The sequence below is a fragment of the Phoca vitulina genome, unplaced genomic scaffold, assembly GCF_004348235.1.
Source record: "Phoca vitulina isolate PV1807 unplaced genomic scaffold, GSC_HSeal_1.0 scaffold16, whole genome shotgun sequence".
In the NCBI taxonomy this organism is placed as follows: Eukaryota; Metazoa; Chordata; class Mammalia; order Carnivora; family Phocidae; genus Phoca; species Phoca vitulina.
This window is the reverse complement of record NW_022589719.1, coordinates 13,284,525-13,300,995: the sequence shown is the minus strand read 5'-3', so window position 1 is coordinate 13,300,995 and position 16,471 is coordinate 13,284,525. Positions and strand designations below refer to the sequence as shown.

Here is a 16,471-nt window from a genome sequence, read left to right as displayed (position 1 = left end):
AATAAAGGCAGTTCATTCTCTTTTTTAAAAGGGTAGGCTAACTTTTCTTTTAAGAAATAAAAAACCAAACAAGATTTGCTTTTAATGATGAGGACTTAAGAGTATAATAATACTTTTTTATAGTCAGGATTCCTCTGTTTAGAAATAAACAGATAACAGAAGATATGAGAATGAAAAGAGGACCCAAAATGTAGTGCTAGTACAGTAAAAATTCTGAATTCACTATTAGGTAGAAGAAAAAATACTGTTAGTTTATACCTGGCATTTATTATCTTCCCTTTTTATACATTTTTCAAAGCTGTTGCTAAATCTAAAGTAATAGAGTTGAATATATTATATATCCCTCATAGGGTAGAGTTTTACCTACCTAGCTTAGCTTTATCATTTAATGTCTTAAGAACTTAAAACATATATGCCAATTAAAATAGATATTAAATGAAATTCCTAAAAAATGTACATATATAAAAATATATATATGAAAAGTTTTTTTAATGTTAAGAATGGTACCTGAGTAGTAGAATTACAGGTGGAAATTTTTTCCTTTTGCTTTGTTTTGTATACTTAGATATTCTGCAATGAACACACACAGTTTAAATAGAAAATTAAAATTTCATGCTATAGAAGACAGTTAAGAATGACAGACTTCAGGATACTGCCAGGACTTTAACCTATAATAATCCTTGACTATGAATCTATACTATCCTATACCAGGACAAGCTATCCTAAAGCAGAAAAACTCCAATTTTCTACACAATAACAAATTTAGTATTCATCCAACCCAAAACTCTATGGCAGATTACATTTTCCAAAGACAGCTACATCTGCAGTTCTACATACTCTTCTACCATGTGACCTTGGCACTGCCCCATGTAGAACTAGTCCAATTCCTCTGCCATTGTATTAAGTGGGCTTCTACCAACAGAGTACAGTGGAAGCAATCCTGTAAACTTCCAAGGCTGTATCATAAAAGCAATGTATCTCTGTCCTGTTTGCTAGTCACTAAAAACACTCGTGTTTGGAGCCCCAGGCTATCCTAAAAGAAGTCCAACAACCCTCAGGTTGCCATGCTATGAAGAAGCCAAGCCATGAAGAGGTCTTATATAAGAATTCTGATCAGCAATCTTAGTGTTAGTCATTCTAACCCAGGCATCAGACATGTGAGTGAACAAGCCTTAGTCTTCCCAGCTGAGGCCCCAGGAATCACAGAGCAGAGACACAAACCCCACTGTGTGCCCTGTCTGAATCCCTGACAGGCAGAATGTGTGGATCATAAAATGGAGTAAGTTTTGGAGTAATCTATCACACAGGAGTAACTGGAAAAACGTTAAAAGGGAAATCAAAACAAAGGGAAAGCAGCTGCTATATGAAACTCAGCTTCATAGTACACACCTTCATTGAATACTGTCACCAAAAACTATGCAAAGACTTTGCAGCCAAAACAAAGATCTGTTTCCATTAAAACTCATACATCTATTTCTTTTGATTTTTATAGTGCTATAACAGGTTTCAAATTTTTCAATCCATAATATAAGATCCATAATTTTCAAAGGGAGGACTGCCACCGACACCACAAGAAATGACAGTTTACCGTGACAGAAGAAACATCTTAAAAAATTATGATGTAACTGAAAAATCTCAAGGATCTTTAACAGGGGATTTTCAAAAGATGATCACACTTCCTTATACCTGGTGAGCTGAATTAATGCAGTTTTAGTGATGCAATCAAAAAATGTCATTAACTACAGGAATGGAAACTACAAATCTTTTGTAAAACATTTTTCTAACCATAATAAAACAAAAGTTTCATTATAGCTTTACATTTATTCCTCTATAGCCATTAACACTTGCTATACTACCATTATAAATATCCTATTCCCTTGTCCTGGCCCAATCTTCAAAAAAGCAAGATGCTGAGTCTGGTCAAAGTTCCTAATAAACAGCCCTCATTTGAGGAAACTGAAACTTACTAATAAGACTGCAGGGACAATTAGAAAACTGTTCTACATTAAAGGGCCCTAGTTGTTTTTTTTTTTCTTTATCAGTGTAATACAGGATCTCCTGGCTGCTTGGGTGTATAAGACTTTATCACCATGGCATTTGAACTAAGGGGATGACCTCTGTTGCCTATTACATATAATTAGATCTGTACATAGCAAGGACCCTGTGTTGATCTCCAAGTCAGTGATTTTCAAAGTGTGGTCTCCAAACCAGCAATATATCAGCATCAGCTAGGAACTTGTTAGAAATGTAAATTCTCGGGGCGCCTGGATGGCTCAGTCGTTAAGCATCTGCCTTCAGCTCAGGTCATGATCCCAGGGTCCCGGGATCGAGCCCTGCATCGAGCTCCCTGTTCCACGGGAAGCCTGCTTCTCCCTCTCCCACTCCCCCTGCTTGTGTTCCCTCTCTCGCTGTGTCTCTCTCTCTGTCAAATAAAGTAAAATCTTTAAAAAAAAAAAAAAAAAAGAAGAAGAAGAAGAAGAAATGTAAATTCTCAAGGTGCCTGGATGGCCTGGCTCAGTCAGTGGATCAAGCAACACTTGATCTTGGGGTTGTGAGTTCGAACCCCGTTGGGTATAGAGATCACTTACAAAAAGTAAATCTTAAAAAAAAAAAAAAAGAAAGAAAGAAAGAAAAAATGTAAATTCTCAGGCACCACCCCAGGTGCCTCTGGGGGTGGGACCCAGCAATCTGTGTTTTATCAAGCTTCTGGATTCTAATGTGTGGTTAAGTTTGAGAAACATTCACCTAGATCAAATACATTGTAATTCCCTTGTAATAATCCAGTAGAATACAGAAATAAGAAATTATTTTGAATCAAACACTGATACAAATTGTGACCATAAAAATCATTATATGACAGCCTCAATTTGGTTAAAGGTTTAGCTTTAAACAAACTCAGAAAACTTGTTGAATGGTGGTTTTCTAAACCAGCTTATTAATCTATTTAACCTAGTCATTTACATAAGATCCATTTATGATCTGAACACTGAAGGGTTACCATCTTCCATTCACAGTACTTTTATTAAATTGTGCACTGTCCAGAAGTTCAGAGCACTTTATAATTAAACTCACTGGTGAGTGCCAAATTTCATACTAGCAACAGAAAGCCTCTTAAGAACATTCAATTGGTCTAATCTTCTGCCTTTCAAAATGAGGGTGGATTGCAATCCCAGCTCACTCCTAAGTAGCTTTCAGAGATTTAAAAAAAAAAGAAAAAAAAAAAAAAAAAGACATGGTATCTGCACTAGTCCCAAGAGTAGCTAACTCAAAGACAAATGACACTATCGTAACTGGCTTCATTCCTATTGTCACATCCCATTCAAACGGCTTAAAGTCCAAGTAGAAACACTCTTCATTTGGGGTTAAACTTGCAGTATGAACTAAATCAACATGTAAATAATTTGTTTTTCACAATGACTGATCCAACATTAACTCCAATGAATGCAAAGGGGCACACACAGGAGCAAAGGGCTCCGGACAAACACAGCTTTTTTCTTCCCTAAACTAGAACATGACTATCTAACACCTAGTATGAACAAACTGGTCAATTACTCATAGCACATAAAATGAGTATTAAGTATTTTTTCTGGAAAATGGAGCTGTTTTCCTAGCATAAAAAGATATCTTCATCAGAAAGCCTATCACAATACTCGTAACAAAAACCTGTCCTCTTAAATTCTTTCTATCTTGAAATTCAATTTAGGGTTCCTTTTCAAATACTGAGCATCCTGAAAGTATTAAACATTCATTTATTGCACCACATATGAGGAAGATAAAAATCGGGCCATTTTCCAGATTATCCAGTCTCTAAAGGGAGAGATGTAACTATACCCAATTAATGTCAAAAGACAGTATGTGGGGGCACCTGGGTGGCTCAGTTGGGTGTGTGCCTTCAGCTCAGGTCATGATCCCAGGGTCCTAGGATCAAGCCCCGCATCAGGCTCCCTGCTCGGTGGGGAGTCTGCTTCTCCCTCTCCCTCTGCCCCTCCCTCTGCTTATGCACGTGCACTCTAAAATCTTAAAAAAAAGACAACTTGGTCCTAAGAAATAATTATCCCAAGAAGTGCTGCCCAGTCCCACCCTATCTCCTGTTTGTTGCTTTTAATAGTTGACAGTATTCACTACATGACAGACATTCAAATTTAAGCTATCAGGTAGCTAACCCTATCAGCAAGGGCTATTATCAATCATATTCCACCTAACTAGAACCTGAAAGACAGGACAGTTAATAACTTGCCTAAGGTCATCAATCTCAGAAAAATCATTTGTGCCTCAATATGTTCCTTCTTTATGTCACTCTGGATTCTAGCCATTGCTACATTTCATTTTTGCCCTGCTGCTGTTTTCCTCCCTTCCTTTCTCCAGAGTACTATTTTTTTTATAAAGATTTTATTTATTTGACAGAGAGATAGTGAGAGCAGGAACACAAGCAGGGGGAGTAGGAGAGGGAGAAGCAGGCTTCCCGCCGAGCAGGGAGCCCGATGCGGAGCTCGATCCCAGGACCCCGGGATCATGACCTGAGCCGAAGGCAGACGCTTAACAACTGAGCCACCCAGGCGCCCCTCTCCAGAGTATTATTATGTTACTGAATCACAATACAGCTAGATCTTCCATTCTTCTCAAGAATTTTTTCATGAGCACAAAAGTTACTTTACTGAAATTCAGTACTTTACTAAAAATTCAGGACGGTGCTATGAGGGTGCCAGAAGATAAATATCCAAAATAGCTATCCTCCCGAGCTTTCCTTCTTCCCTCTTAATATCTGACAAATTCCATAAATGAATAAAGAAAACATTTTAAAATTACATAATTAAAAAGAAATAGCAAAAGAGAGACTCCAAAAAAACAAAAATTCTTTAACTAGACAATTATGGTCACAACAAGAAAGATTATGAGGGGACAGCATCTGAAGAAACTAGCTTGGCTACCCAGGAAACTATGTAACCTCTCTTCTCAAAGAGATCTCCAAACTGAAACAGAAAAGTTAAAAATGAAGCCTAGGGGCACCTGGGTGGCTCAGTCATTAAGCGTCTGCCTTCGGCTCAGGTTGTGATCCCAAGGTCCTGGGATCGAGCCCCACGTCGGGTTCCGTGCTCCACAGGAAGCATGCTTCTCCCTCTCCCACCCCCCCTTCTTGTATTCCTTCTCTCGCTGTGTCTCTGTCAAATAAATAAATAAAAATAAAAATAAAAAAATGAAGCCTAAAATAACAAAAATAATAAGAGCACCTATCTATAAGTTATTTTGTGTCTCCAGGCCAAATAAATCACTTCTACAGTATTGAAAACCTATAGAAAAATGCAAAACCAAAAGATAAGGATTTCTTTTCTTCTCAACTTTCTGTAATCTTCAGTGGCCTTTCTAGATACTACTTCAAGTCTCCAGTCCCTACATTCCCTGTTCTTCACTTAGAAATATCAATTCTGACTTTGCCCATATTAATGGTAGGCAGCTGACTGCTTCCCGGCATTCAGCTGACAATTAGTGACTAGTAAAATTCATAGGAGACAGGAAAGATATTAAAAAACAAAAGTTTCCAACTGTAAAGAGGGTAGAGAGAACATATACTACAATCCATAGATGATCCGTAACACCTCTTCAAATGCTGGAAGCCTTCTCATGTAGAAGTCTGAGCTGTTCCAGAAAACAAAGTCAATATTAAATATTGTGGGGAGCAGGGGAAGGGTGGGTTGAGAGGTCACTCTAACATCAAGATCTTAAAGAGCTGTCCAAAAATGAAATAGACGGAGAAATTAGCATTCTGCCAGGCCCTGTAAGACTGATAATTGCAGAAACTGAGTGAATACTTGTCAAGAATTCAGGGTTTCTTAAACACTAAGAGTAAGAGAATACTAAATTAGATGTTATCTAAGATCCCACTGTAAGACAGTTTTTCAAGCAAATAAGTAACCAGGAGTTTAATTTGATAAGACTTTTGTCCCACTGAAAAGGGAAAAAAAGTAAAAGGTAATCCTGTAAAAATCCTTATTCCTTGTCCATGGCTGTAATTATGCGGTTAAGTCTGAATGAATGGAAGCAGCTGACTCTAGTAGGAAAACAAAAAAGTATAATATTGAAGAGTTCCAGCATCACCTACTTTGCGTTATACTCTTAAGAAGTCTAAAGCTTGTGCATTTGAAAAACAAATGATTACTGATAATCTTAATAGATGTCTTTTGAATTATTAGTTGCTTTAACCAAACTACTCATTAGGATGAGTTGGTACAACTGAATGATTTTATACACTCTGTTGAGAGTTCAACAGAAAAAGATAGGAACTGTAATTAATGGAGACCAAAATTCAATGATTAAAGTATATTTCCATTACTTCTATGTCTGGATAACAATATTAAGGGGAATGCGGTGAAATTTCTAATAATTTACAATGGTTCAAATACCAAGAATCATCTATGTCCCCCCTTCCTAAGACTATTTACAAATCACGCTTATAGTACCAAGATTTTAAAATGTGCTCTAGTTGCCTACTCATCAATGCTACTCACTTAAATATATCAAAAGAAAATTCTTCAGGAAAAATTGCATTTCAGTAAAAACACTGCAGTAAACAGCTCTGTACAAAAAGAATTTTTCTCCCTCATGGATTAATCCATCTTAACAGGGTTTTGTTGATGAAACTACAAATATTTCTATATGATTTAGTCAAACTAACAGGTATTTATTTAGCATTTACCATGAGTAAGGCAGTGTGGTATCATTCATAATCTCTGCCCCAGAGGAGCTTAACTACCTATTTAGAAAAACACAAAAGGTAAGAACATAAGACAATATCAAAATGTGAAGTATAGAGATAGTATACAGTACAGGACATTAAAGGAAACAGACTACTTTAGCTGAGCATAGCCAAGAAGCACACCTTCCCTTTTCCTCAGGAAATATGAATTCTAACTCTGCCCTATAGTCTCTTTCATGTATGTTATTACACTCACACTCTATCCAACAAAAGCACCGGTGTAGCTAGTGGGAGAAATAAAGAAATGAACAAGTCAAGCAATTTACAATTCCAACTTTGGCTGAATGTCTTTTCTGCTACTCCTCTCATCCTTCTCTACTGCTTACATAAAATTCATTGCCTCCAGAAAAAGGGACCAATTACTAAAAAATACCTAGAAGCTCGGAATACAAGAATTAAGATGGAAAGGTTGACACACCTCCTACTTCCTCCTACTGGTAATGCTTTTCCCAAATTATCTGGTGTACAACATACCAAGCCTGAGTCGAGAGGGGTAAATGTAGGTTCGGGGCTTACCTACGCATAAAGAGACACTGCAGAATTTAAACTTTAAAAGTTCATTTTGTGGGCGCCTGAGTGGCTCAGTTGGTTAAGCGACTGCCTTCAGCTCAGGTCATGATCCTGGAGTCCCGGGATTGAGTCCCACATCAGGCTCCCTGCTTGGCGGGGAGTCTGCTACTCCCTCTGACCCTCCCCCCTCATGCTCTCTCTCTCAAATAAATAAATAAAATCTTTAAAAAATTAAAAATAAATAAATAAAAGTTCATTTCGTTAACAACAATACAGATGTCCCAATGATACCTGATACAATGGGACCTATACTGTTATTCTCAAGACCCCATTACCTGAACAGCACAAACACAAATTTAACAAGATATTAATGAAGGTTTAACAATGAAGAAATAAAAAGCTTTGTCCTTTTGCTTTCAGCTTTTTAAAACAGAGGAACTCTAAAAGATTTAAAGTAAAAAGCCTCACTTGGTTCTAAAGGATCAGCTTAAACATGAAAATTTACTTATGTTGCAGAGCATTACAAATTCTAATTACCCCCATGATACAAGAGACCTTGGAATTCACTCATTCCAAACTGGGTCATTTTACCTGAGCATCTCAATTTACTCTTCTGTAATACAGATTGAGAAATGAGCATTCTACCAGGCCCTATAAGACTGATTAATGAATTCGACCAAATCTTAAGATGACTTTAAGGTATTAAAATATCTTAGATTCTATTAACAATATAGTAATAAAATTAACACCATGTTGTTATAATTTCAACATCTGAAAGTATTTAATTTTTTTAAAAGATGAAACAGTACTAATCTTCCTAAATGTAAACTAAACATTACTTACGTAAAATTATGACAAATTGTATGTTTAATCTCTAAGTCACACAAAATGTATTCGGACAGATATATTTGCCACATGGGAATAATCTGGAGTAAAATAACGTGCTCAGGTTAAACCAATTAATCCTCATCACAATACTTGGGATTCTACTTTCAAGCAAGAAAAAGATACCCGTATTATCATATGAGGAAATTCACATCTTTTCCTTTTTAAATTCAAATTTTTAAATACTTCTCTCTCTTACACACACACATACAACATACCCAGGCAGGAAGAGAGAAACAAATGAAGCATTATAAATGCTTTTTTTTTTTTTTCCTGTGACAAGGTGAATGCAAAAACAAAGTACTCTTGCCCTCTGCATTGCAGAGAAATAGTTCATGCAACCAATGGGAGAAGCAAATACATCAGAGATTTTTAACTCTGTCAAGAAAAACTTCAGATGTTAGCCCCAAGAAAGATTTTACTTACAAAATAGTTAAGAATGCTTTTATTTCAAAATACTTAACAAAGAAATTCCGTACAACAGCTGCACTGAATATTGTATGTAGAGGCACACTGCAGTGCTCTAAAAAGAAATGTTATCTTCTCTAACGATAGCATCCTTTTTCAGTATATTAACTGAAAAGATATAAAGAGCAAAGACTTTAGGGAGTAGTATGAAAAACAGTAAGTACACTTGGCTATCACTTCTGGTCACATATTGGTTACAAAGCTGTCAGGCTGTCTTGCAAGAGAACACCTGGTTAATCTTTCACCTACCAAAATCACTAGTGTCTAAATCTTTTATATTTCCAAAAAGCATAAAAATTTTAAATGTCATCTATTAAAACATCCTTTATTCTACATTAAACTGATTACATCCTACCATATAAACGAGCTCTCTATTCAGTTAAAATTAAGGCTTGGTTTCAAAGTACCATCTTGCATAGCCTAGAGCCCAGTTCTATACCAACAAACTTGATGAAGAAAACTAGGCAATCACTCAATTGATTATTACTTACAAAAGCTAAAACATCTATAAATGGAGTTTTGCACTTCATTCTTTTGATTATACCTGCATTTCTTCTCTTTGCTAAACACACACATAGTCTTTACAAGCCCAAATTTCAAAAACTACCAGGCCATTTAGTTGCATTACATAACAGGATCATATTTCATTAATGTTAAGCATGCATTCTCACTGAACAGATGCTTAGCTTTCCTCTCAAGGCTCAACTTACTAGAAAATTAACAAATAGGGCCGCCTGGGTGGCTCAGTCGTTAAGCGTCTGCCTTCGGCTCAGGTCATGATCCCAGGGTCCTGGGATCAAGCCCCCGGGCTCCCTGCTCGGCGGGAAGCCTGCTTCTCCCTCTCCCAGTCCCCCTGCTTCTGTTCCCTCTCTCGCTGTGTCTCTCTCTGTCAAATAAATAAATAAAATCTTTAAAAAAAAAAAAAAGGAAATTAACAAATAACTTTGTATTTTAAATGAAGTGCAATTATTGCAATTCTCCAAGTCTTAAAGTAAGTAATACTACATATCTGGTAGTAATTTTGGTCAGGATACTTGATTTTAGAATCCATTAAAAAAGAGATTTCGTCCAGAAGACTCTTATGAATAGGTCAAGTCTGAAATACAGCTCAAATACAAGTTGCTATGCGTGGACTGAAGTAAAAAGAAATCCAGTTATAAATATCATCTTACTTTACTGCATAAGGATTTCTACAAAGGTTCAAAACTGATTTGTAAAGTAAATCCTATTTTAGGTGTATAAGAAATGCTCACTCACTACAAAAATCACAGTTAAATCCTTTCATACAGTAAATCATCTAGATATAGAAAAAATACAATTTAAACTAGAAACCAGATGTGTTTAGAGAAAAACCCAAATGCCTTGAGTTTCTCAAAAAGTAAAACTTAATTTCTATAGTAATTAAGTCACAACCCCAGTACTGCCAACTTAACTATTTAACAAGTGGGTAGCTCATTCTGTGAGTTATAAAAAAAACTTTAGTAATCTGACCTTTCCACTAACATCCAAAACACTGAGAAGACTGGGGGGAAAAAAATATGAAATACTTTTGTTACTTTGTGTAGTGTTTTCTCCACCAATACAAGAAACTTTTCAGTACTTACTAGCCTAGTCTATAATCTCTGTAATAATAGTTACATTACTTTCTCCTCTGTAAGAGGGCCTGAGGGGCAGGTGTTAGGCAATGTATATAATATAAATCCATACACATGAGTGACCTGTCACTGTCAGGTCCTCAAAGAGCTTAAAAACTAAACTCCCTTAATACATTTGGAGCACTAGATTTAGTCACCTCACAACTAAATTGGCTGCTAATCCAGTGCCTCATTTTACACTAAAAACTTTGAAATTTTTAAGTCATTAAAATATAAATATCTACATTTAATTGTCTGTATTTCCAATATTACATCATTACTATTTATCTTTTGATTCCTATCCTAAAAGAAAACAGGCATTTCCTAAGAATTTTGAAAATTAAACCACTCAGGCATCAACCAGATTGATAGGATTGCTTATTGTAGTAAGTTTTAAAAAGATACCTAAGTCTCAAGTTCAAATAGAGTAGCAAAAACTAAATCAGATGGCAGACTCAGAAGATACTGGCCTTGGGCATGCTTTTCCCATTACATATTTAAATGTAGCTACCTTACAAGTAAAATACTTTTCGTTTTACTGCTACTGATAAATCTAGTATTTCTATCATTTACAATAAACCACACTTGTTTATCAAAATAAAGTATCACCAAAAGATAGACATCCACAAGTAGTGCATCTCTCGATTTCAAATAAAACCTAAGAAATTCAAGTACAATTCCCAATAGGAAAAATGAGACAGATTAGTATCAAATCTAAAAATGTGTTTTAAAACTCCCCCCAAAATATAAAATAAATCATAGAACAAGCAATTAAAATAATTATGGCCTACACCATTTTCTTCAAGTTATTTGTTATGGCCCAAATTTTAGCTAGTCTCAACATCTTAAGTAACACTGTTAGGTGGGTGGCTAAATAAACATTCTTAAATGACTTCGTCAAAATTCAAAACGTTATAATAAATATGTTTTAGTAGAAGCAAACAAGCCTAAGTTATCCAAGCAAAGTTATTAAGGTAAAAGGCAAAAAGTCTGCATAAGAGTCACAGATGTAATTACCCCATTTTTGTACTACTGATTTGCTTCTTCCTTTCCACCTCCAGTCTTACTGAAGGTTCAATTATTCACACTACCGAGACCCTTTCTCTACATACCTACATACCTACATACATACACACACACACACGGGTCGCTCTAAAGAGTTGGTACACTGTCCTGCACTGAAAGCATAAAACAAAATGCCTACTTGAAGATCAACCTCACGGTGTGACCTAGAATGGCCAACTATTGAATCCAAAAAATTGTGGGTGTGGCTTGACTGTTTTTTGGAGGAGCGGGGGGGGGGGGCGAGGAAGGCCAGCCGGGGCGGCTGCCTGGTCTCTGCCCTCCCCCTCTGCTTTCGCTTTGTGCTCACAATGCAGCTCCTGTAAAGCGCTTCCCTCTCCTCGCAGCCGCCGCCATGTTAGACGCTCTCTCCATGTGCCCAGAGACCTAGCGATCCCCTCGGTCTAACCCGGACCCACGCCCCCCAACGAATCTCAATCGTGGCAGTCTCCCTCCCGTCCCTCTTTAGCGTCCCGGAGGGGCAAAGAGCCGCTGCAGAAAATCTTCTCGGGATCGAGCTGAGCGTGAGGCTCAGGGGGGCACCTAGACAATTGAAACAAAGGAGGAAACGTGGGGGCGCCCATCAGAGGGGGGCGGGGGGGGTGTGTAGCAAATAGAAGACCCACTCAAAAGGGGCCTGATAGAGGAGCAATTCTAGGTGAAGATCCTGAACACACTTCCCTCCCGAGAGGAGAAGAGACACTGAATAGGCCTCAGGTACATGGTAACGGAGCGGACCAATCCCACGGCTACAGGACGCAGGCCGCCCCAACTCCACGAGGCGGTCGGTTGAGCCCTGAGCCCCGTCACCGGGACCCCTTTCATTTCTCCCCGCTGGCCCTCCGTCGAAGAAATCGGGCCTCGGTGACGGAAAGAAGAGCATCACTCAGTTCAGTCTGGCGACAGGACAGGCCCCCGCCCTCACGCATCCCACTCCCAAAGGCCAAAAAACCTGGCCCACGGCCGGAGAGTAATAACGCGGCCCGGGCGGAGCGGGAGGGGGGGGTGAGCGCCGCGTCCGGGTCAGGTGACAAGCACCTCCCCTAGGAGCCCGTTTTCTGGGCTCCAAGCTCCGTTTACTGAGCGGGCCGGGCGTGGGGGGTGGGGGTGAGTGCAGGGGATGCGCCAGGGACGGGAAGAGGGCAGGCCACAGCAGTCAGGGTCGGAGCATCCAACCCTCCCGTCCCCGCCAACTCCTGGCACCTTTTTCTTCTCCAGGTTCCGAAGTTTCTTGTCGATCACCCCGAGGATCTGCTTCATGGCCTCGGTCTGGACAGCGCCGGTGCCGGTTGCGGGGTGCTGGGAAGCCGGCGCAGCTGCCCCGGCCCCCGCCGCCGCCTCACTCCCGGAGGAACCCGACGGGGGTGGCGGTCCGGACGACTTGCTGCCGCTTCCGCTGTGGCTGGTGGCCGAGGGCATCTTTAGACCGTGAGAAGAAAGAAAAAGCGGGAGGAAGGAGGACAAGAGCGGCGAGTCAGGCGGCGGACGGGGCGAGACGCGGGACAAAACGCGCAGCGAGCGGGAGCCTGCGCGAGCGGGTGGGGGTGGGGATGGGGCCGGCGCGCGCCGCGAGGGCAGGAAGAGACCGAGGACGCGCGCGCGACCCGCCAGCGGGGCGCCCGGCCTGGCCTCGCACCGCCCCCCGCCCCGCCCCTCCCCCGCGCGGGCCGCCGGCTCGGCCTACCCGCCCCGGGGTACCGAGGCTCGCGCCGGGGGCGGGGCCTCGCAGCGCCGGCCGCCAACGGCCAGTGCAACGGTCCCCGCCGGGGTGGGCCGGCACTCGTCGCCTGGCGAGGAAGGGAGGGAGGAGAGAGGTCGGGGCTAAGAGGCGGAGAAGGGTGGAGAAGGGCACTGGTAATGACCGGGGGGGGGGGGGGGGGGGGGGGGGAGACTTGAGGAGCAAGCCCTCGAGAAGGTCCAGCCGATCCGGAGGTAAAGGACACTCGGGGCAGCGGCCCTCTTCCCCGTCAGCGCCTCGGTCCGGGTGGCGCTCACCGTGCGCGCGCGGAGGCCGCTGGAGATCCCGAGTGGGCGGCTGAGGGGGCAAGGGTGGCTGTGCGTTCCGGGCAGTGTCGTGCGCTCCGTGGGCGCAGGCCGCTTCGCCCTATCCCCGCTGCACCGAAAGCCGCTGCTAGTGAGGCGGAGAGCCGAGAGCGGGAGGGACTTAGCCAGCCGGCCCTCTGGGGCGGAGGGGGCGGGAGAAGCTGCGGGAGGGGGCCTTCGCGGCCGCTCGGGCTGCCCGGCGCGAACGCCTGCGGGGAAAGGCCCACCTGGCCTCTTACCGCGCTGCCCTAGCTCCAGTCCTTGGGGGGCGGCTGCTCAGGGCAGGTCCGGACGGCCCCGGGGGGTTTGCAAGAGCGGCGCGTAGAGTTTGGAGCGAAATCGAGGCTAGGGTCCTTCAGGCGAAGTCGCTTGACATCCAAACGGGGACAATAGGTGTCAAGCAGCTGGATCGGAGCTGGCGTCTGCCCTGTAAAGAGCCCTAATGGGGGGGGTTGCGGGGGGGGGCAAAGGTTTCTGCAAGTAGAGGGTGCGTGTGGTGGGTGGTGCAATCCCGGCTTCTAGAATTCCTTCTGTATGCAGAGCAAGCAAACTCACACACCCCGAAAGGTCTTTTGAAAAAAGACAGTTCGCCGCTTTCCCCACAAAACAATCACCGGGTAGGTAACCTAGGCGTCCTCTGTAGGACGCGTTGGAAATGAGCAAGATGGGTGGCTTATTAAAAGTCTTATAACTCTGGACTCGGGTTAAAAATAGTCTTCTCCTATCTTAAGATGACACTTATCCAATAAGCCCGAGTATTACAAATTAGACTTTGTTTTCTTTTTGTTTCGAATTTACCTAATACTCTTAAGAGAATGTTGAATGAATACAAAACAAAAATATTCTTTTGCTCCAAGAGAATTATTCCAGTCCTGTAATTAAACTAGGGGCGGGGTGGGTGTGGACAGTGAACGGAAAATAAGCCAAGTGCTGCAAGAAAATGTATTAAAGGAACATAATCAGAGATTTCAGCCGCATAATGTATGACAACAGTAAATGACCAATTTATAATTTAAATTCTCTGAAAAAGGATTTTGAAGAGGAATCTACCAAACCCCACTATTCCCTAGGGAATAAAATGAGTAACACTGTCTGGCAACAGTGTATCCTGAGGGAGTCTAGGGAAACGAGAGCGGACTCCAGCCTCAAGATATTCCAGTTAGCTGCAAAGTATGTTATATATTCGTTCACATATTTATTGAGCACCTTAATATGTGTTAGGAACTCTTTAACGCTAGAGATTGTGAACAAAACAAAAATATCTTCGTGGAATTTCATTTTAAGTGTGGAAAAGAAAAGTAAATGTTAGTGAAATGGTACAGAAGAAAAAACCAAACAAGGTGGTCAGGACAAGCCTTACTGGCACTTGAGGCAAAACTGAAGGGCGTGAGGCCAAGCAGTTATCTTGGAGGAAGAGTTTTCCAGGTAGAGGGAACACCCAAGTTTCAGGATCTGAGATGGGAGTGTGCTCGGTGGGTTCAAGAACAGCAAGCAGGCCACAGTGGCTGAAGCAGAGAGTAGAAGATGAGGTCAAAGACAAAAAAGAGGTCCAGTGTTTTGAAGCCTGCCAGGCCATCACAAGGACTTTGGCCTTTGCTGAGTGAAATGGAGAGTCACCGCATACATAGTTTTAATTTTAAGCAGGGAAGTGACGTGATCACCCTGGGTAAAGAATTTACCATGTGTGTGGATTAGAGGTAAGAGGGAGAGTGGGGCAAGAGGAGAAGCTGGGAGCCCAATAAGGAGGCTGTTGAAATAATATGGCCCAGAGATGGTGGTGGCCAAGATCAGTGTGTTACAGTGAAGGTGGTGACAGGTGGCTGGATGCTTTGCATATAGAACCAACAAGATTTGCTAACAAATTGTAAGGTGTGAGAGAAGTCAAAATTGACCTAAGGTTATTCAAGATTGAAGCACCTGTACTGTGCTACACTTAGAGGCTAGAAAGGAAGATTAGAATCCTTTAACCCCTTGCATCTCTCTTAGTATGCTCAGCCTGACCACTATCACTATCAAAACCTCAGGCCCTACCCTGGACCTACTGTATTAATCTGCCTTTTAACAAGATCCTCAGCTGATTTGCATGCACATTGAAGTTTGAAAGAAAAAAAAAAATCACTGCTTTATTCCTTAGAATTTGACCAATGTCTTTAAGATCAGACATGAAATATTCTACTAGATAAATTCTCCCCAGATCGACAAACTCCAGAGGTGGAGCCCAGCACTCTGTTTTTAACACCCCCTCCTGGATTCTAAAGTATGGAAACCAATGATTTGGAGACCTCTAATGAAGGATTCAGGTTTGAGCTAAAGAGGGCTTGTGAGAAAGAGAGGCCTCTTGTGCCTCTCATGAGCACATCATACAGTAACAGTTATAGAAGCATACAGACCCACAGCTCAGGCTTTTCTTCAAGGAAAAGGGAAAGATTGTTGAGAGGGAGCAGGAAAGATGACAACACAGGTGACAAAGATTCTCACTTGGGGGGCCATCTCACAGCCCCAGTATATCAAAATAGGCTAGGTTATGCTGCAGTAACAATCCTAAAAGGTCTGTGACAAAACAGGGGTCTACACACTATAGTCCCAGGGCCAAGTGTTTGTTTTTGTAAAGCTCTTTTGCGGGTGCAGCCACATCCATTCATGTATATCTTTCCTATGGCTGCTTTCATGCCACAGCAGAGCAGAGTTGAGTAGTTGTGACAGAGACAGTATGGTGTACAAAACCTAAAATACTCATACTTTATGGAAGAAGCTTTCCAATCCTCTGCTAAAAACAAATGATACACATCCACTGTGGTTCAGCAGAGTGCTATGTTCACAGTAGTCAGCAGATTCAGGCTGTTGAAGAAACCATATTTCATGTGTTGCTGATTATTATAAGGAAAGAGAAGTACGGAGTATCTCTGGTCAAATACCCCAGACTTGCCACTTGTGTGCTCACACCCCATTGGCCAGAAACAGTCACATGATCCCACAACCAAGAGATGCTATCCTATCAAATGCCTCGCAGGAAGGTAGATGAACCAGAAATATTTGGTGAATATGCATGTCTGTCCATGCTCTCACTTCCTACAATACCGTGATCCCAATCCCATTTCCTTGGTTTTCAGACATTTTC

General features: G+C 41.5%; 1 protein-coding gene across 1 annotated transcript in view; it reads right to left on the bottom strand.

Annotated features, from left to right (window-relative positions):
• CAPRIN1 (cell cycle associated protein 1) overlaps window positions 1–13,493 on the bottom strand; it is a 37,826-nt gene extending 24,333 nt beyond the window's left edge. Inside the window, exons 1-2 of the mRNA XM_032413892.1 lie at window positions 13,306–13,493; window positions 12,514–12,729 (exon numbers count right to left, since the gene is read on the bottom strand). Of these exons, the coding sequence (XP_032269783.1) occupies window positions 12,514–12,729 (216 nt within the window). The 5' untranslated portion in view covers window positions 13,306–13,493. The remainder of the gene's footprint in view (window positions 1–12,513; window positions 12,730–13,305) is intronic.
• Window positions 13,494–16,471: the final 2,978 nt, after the last annotated feature.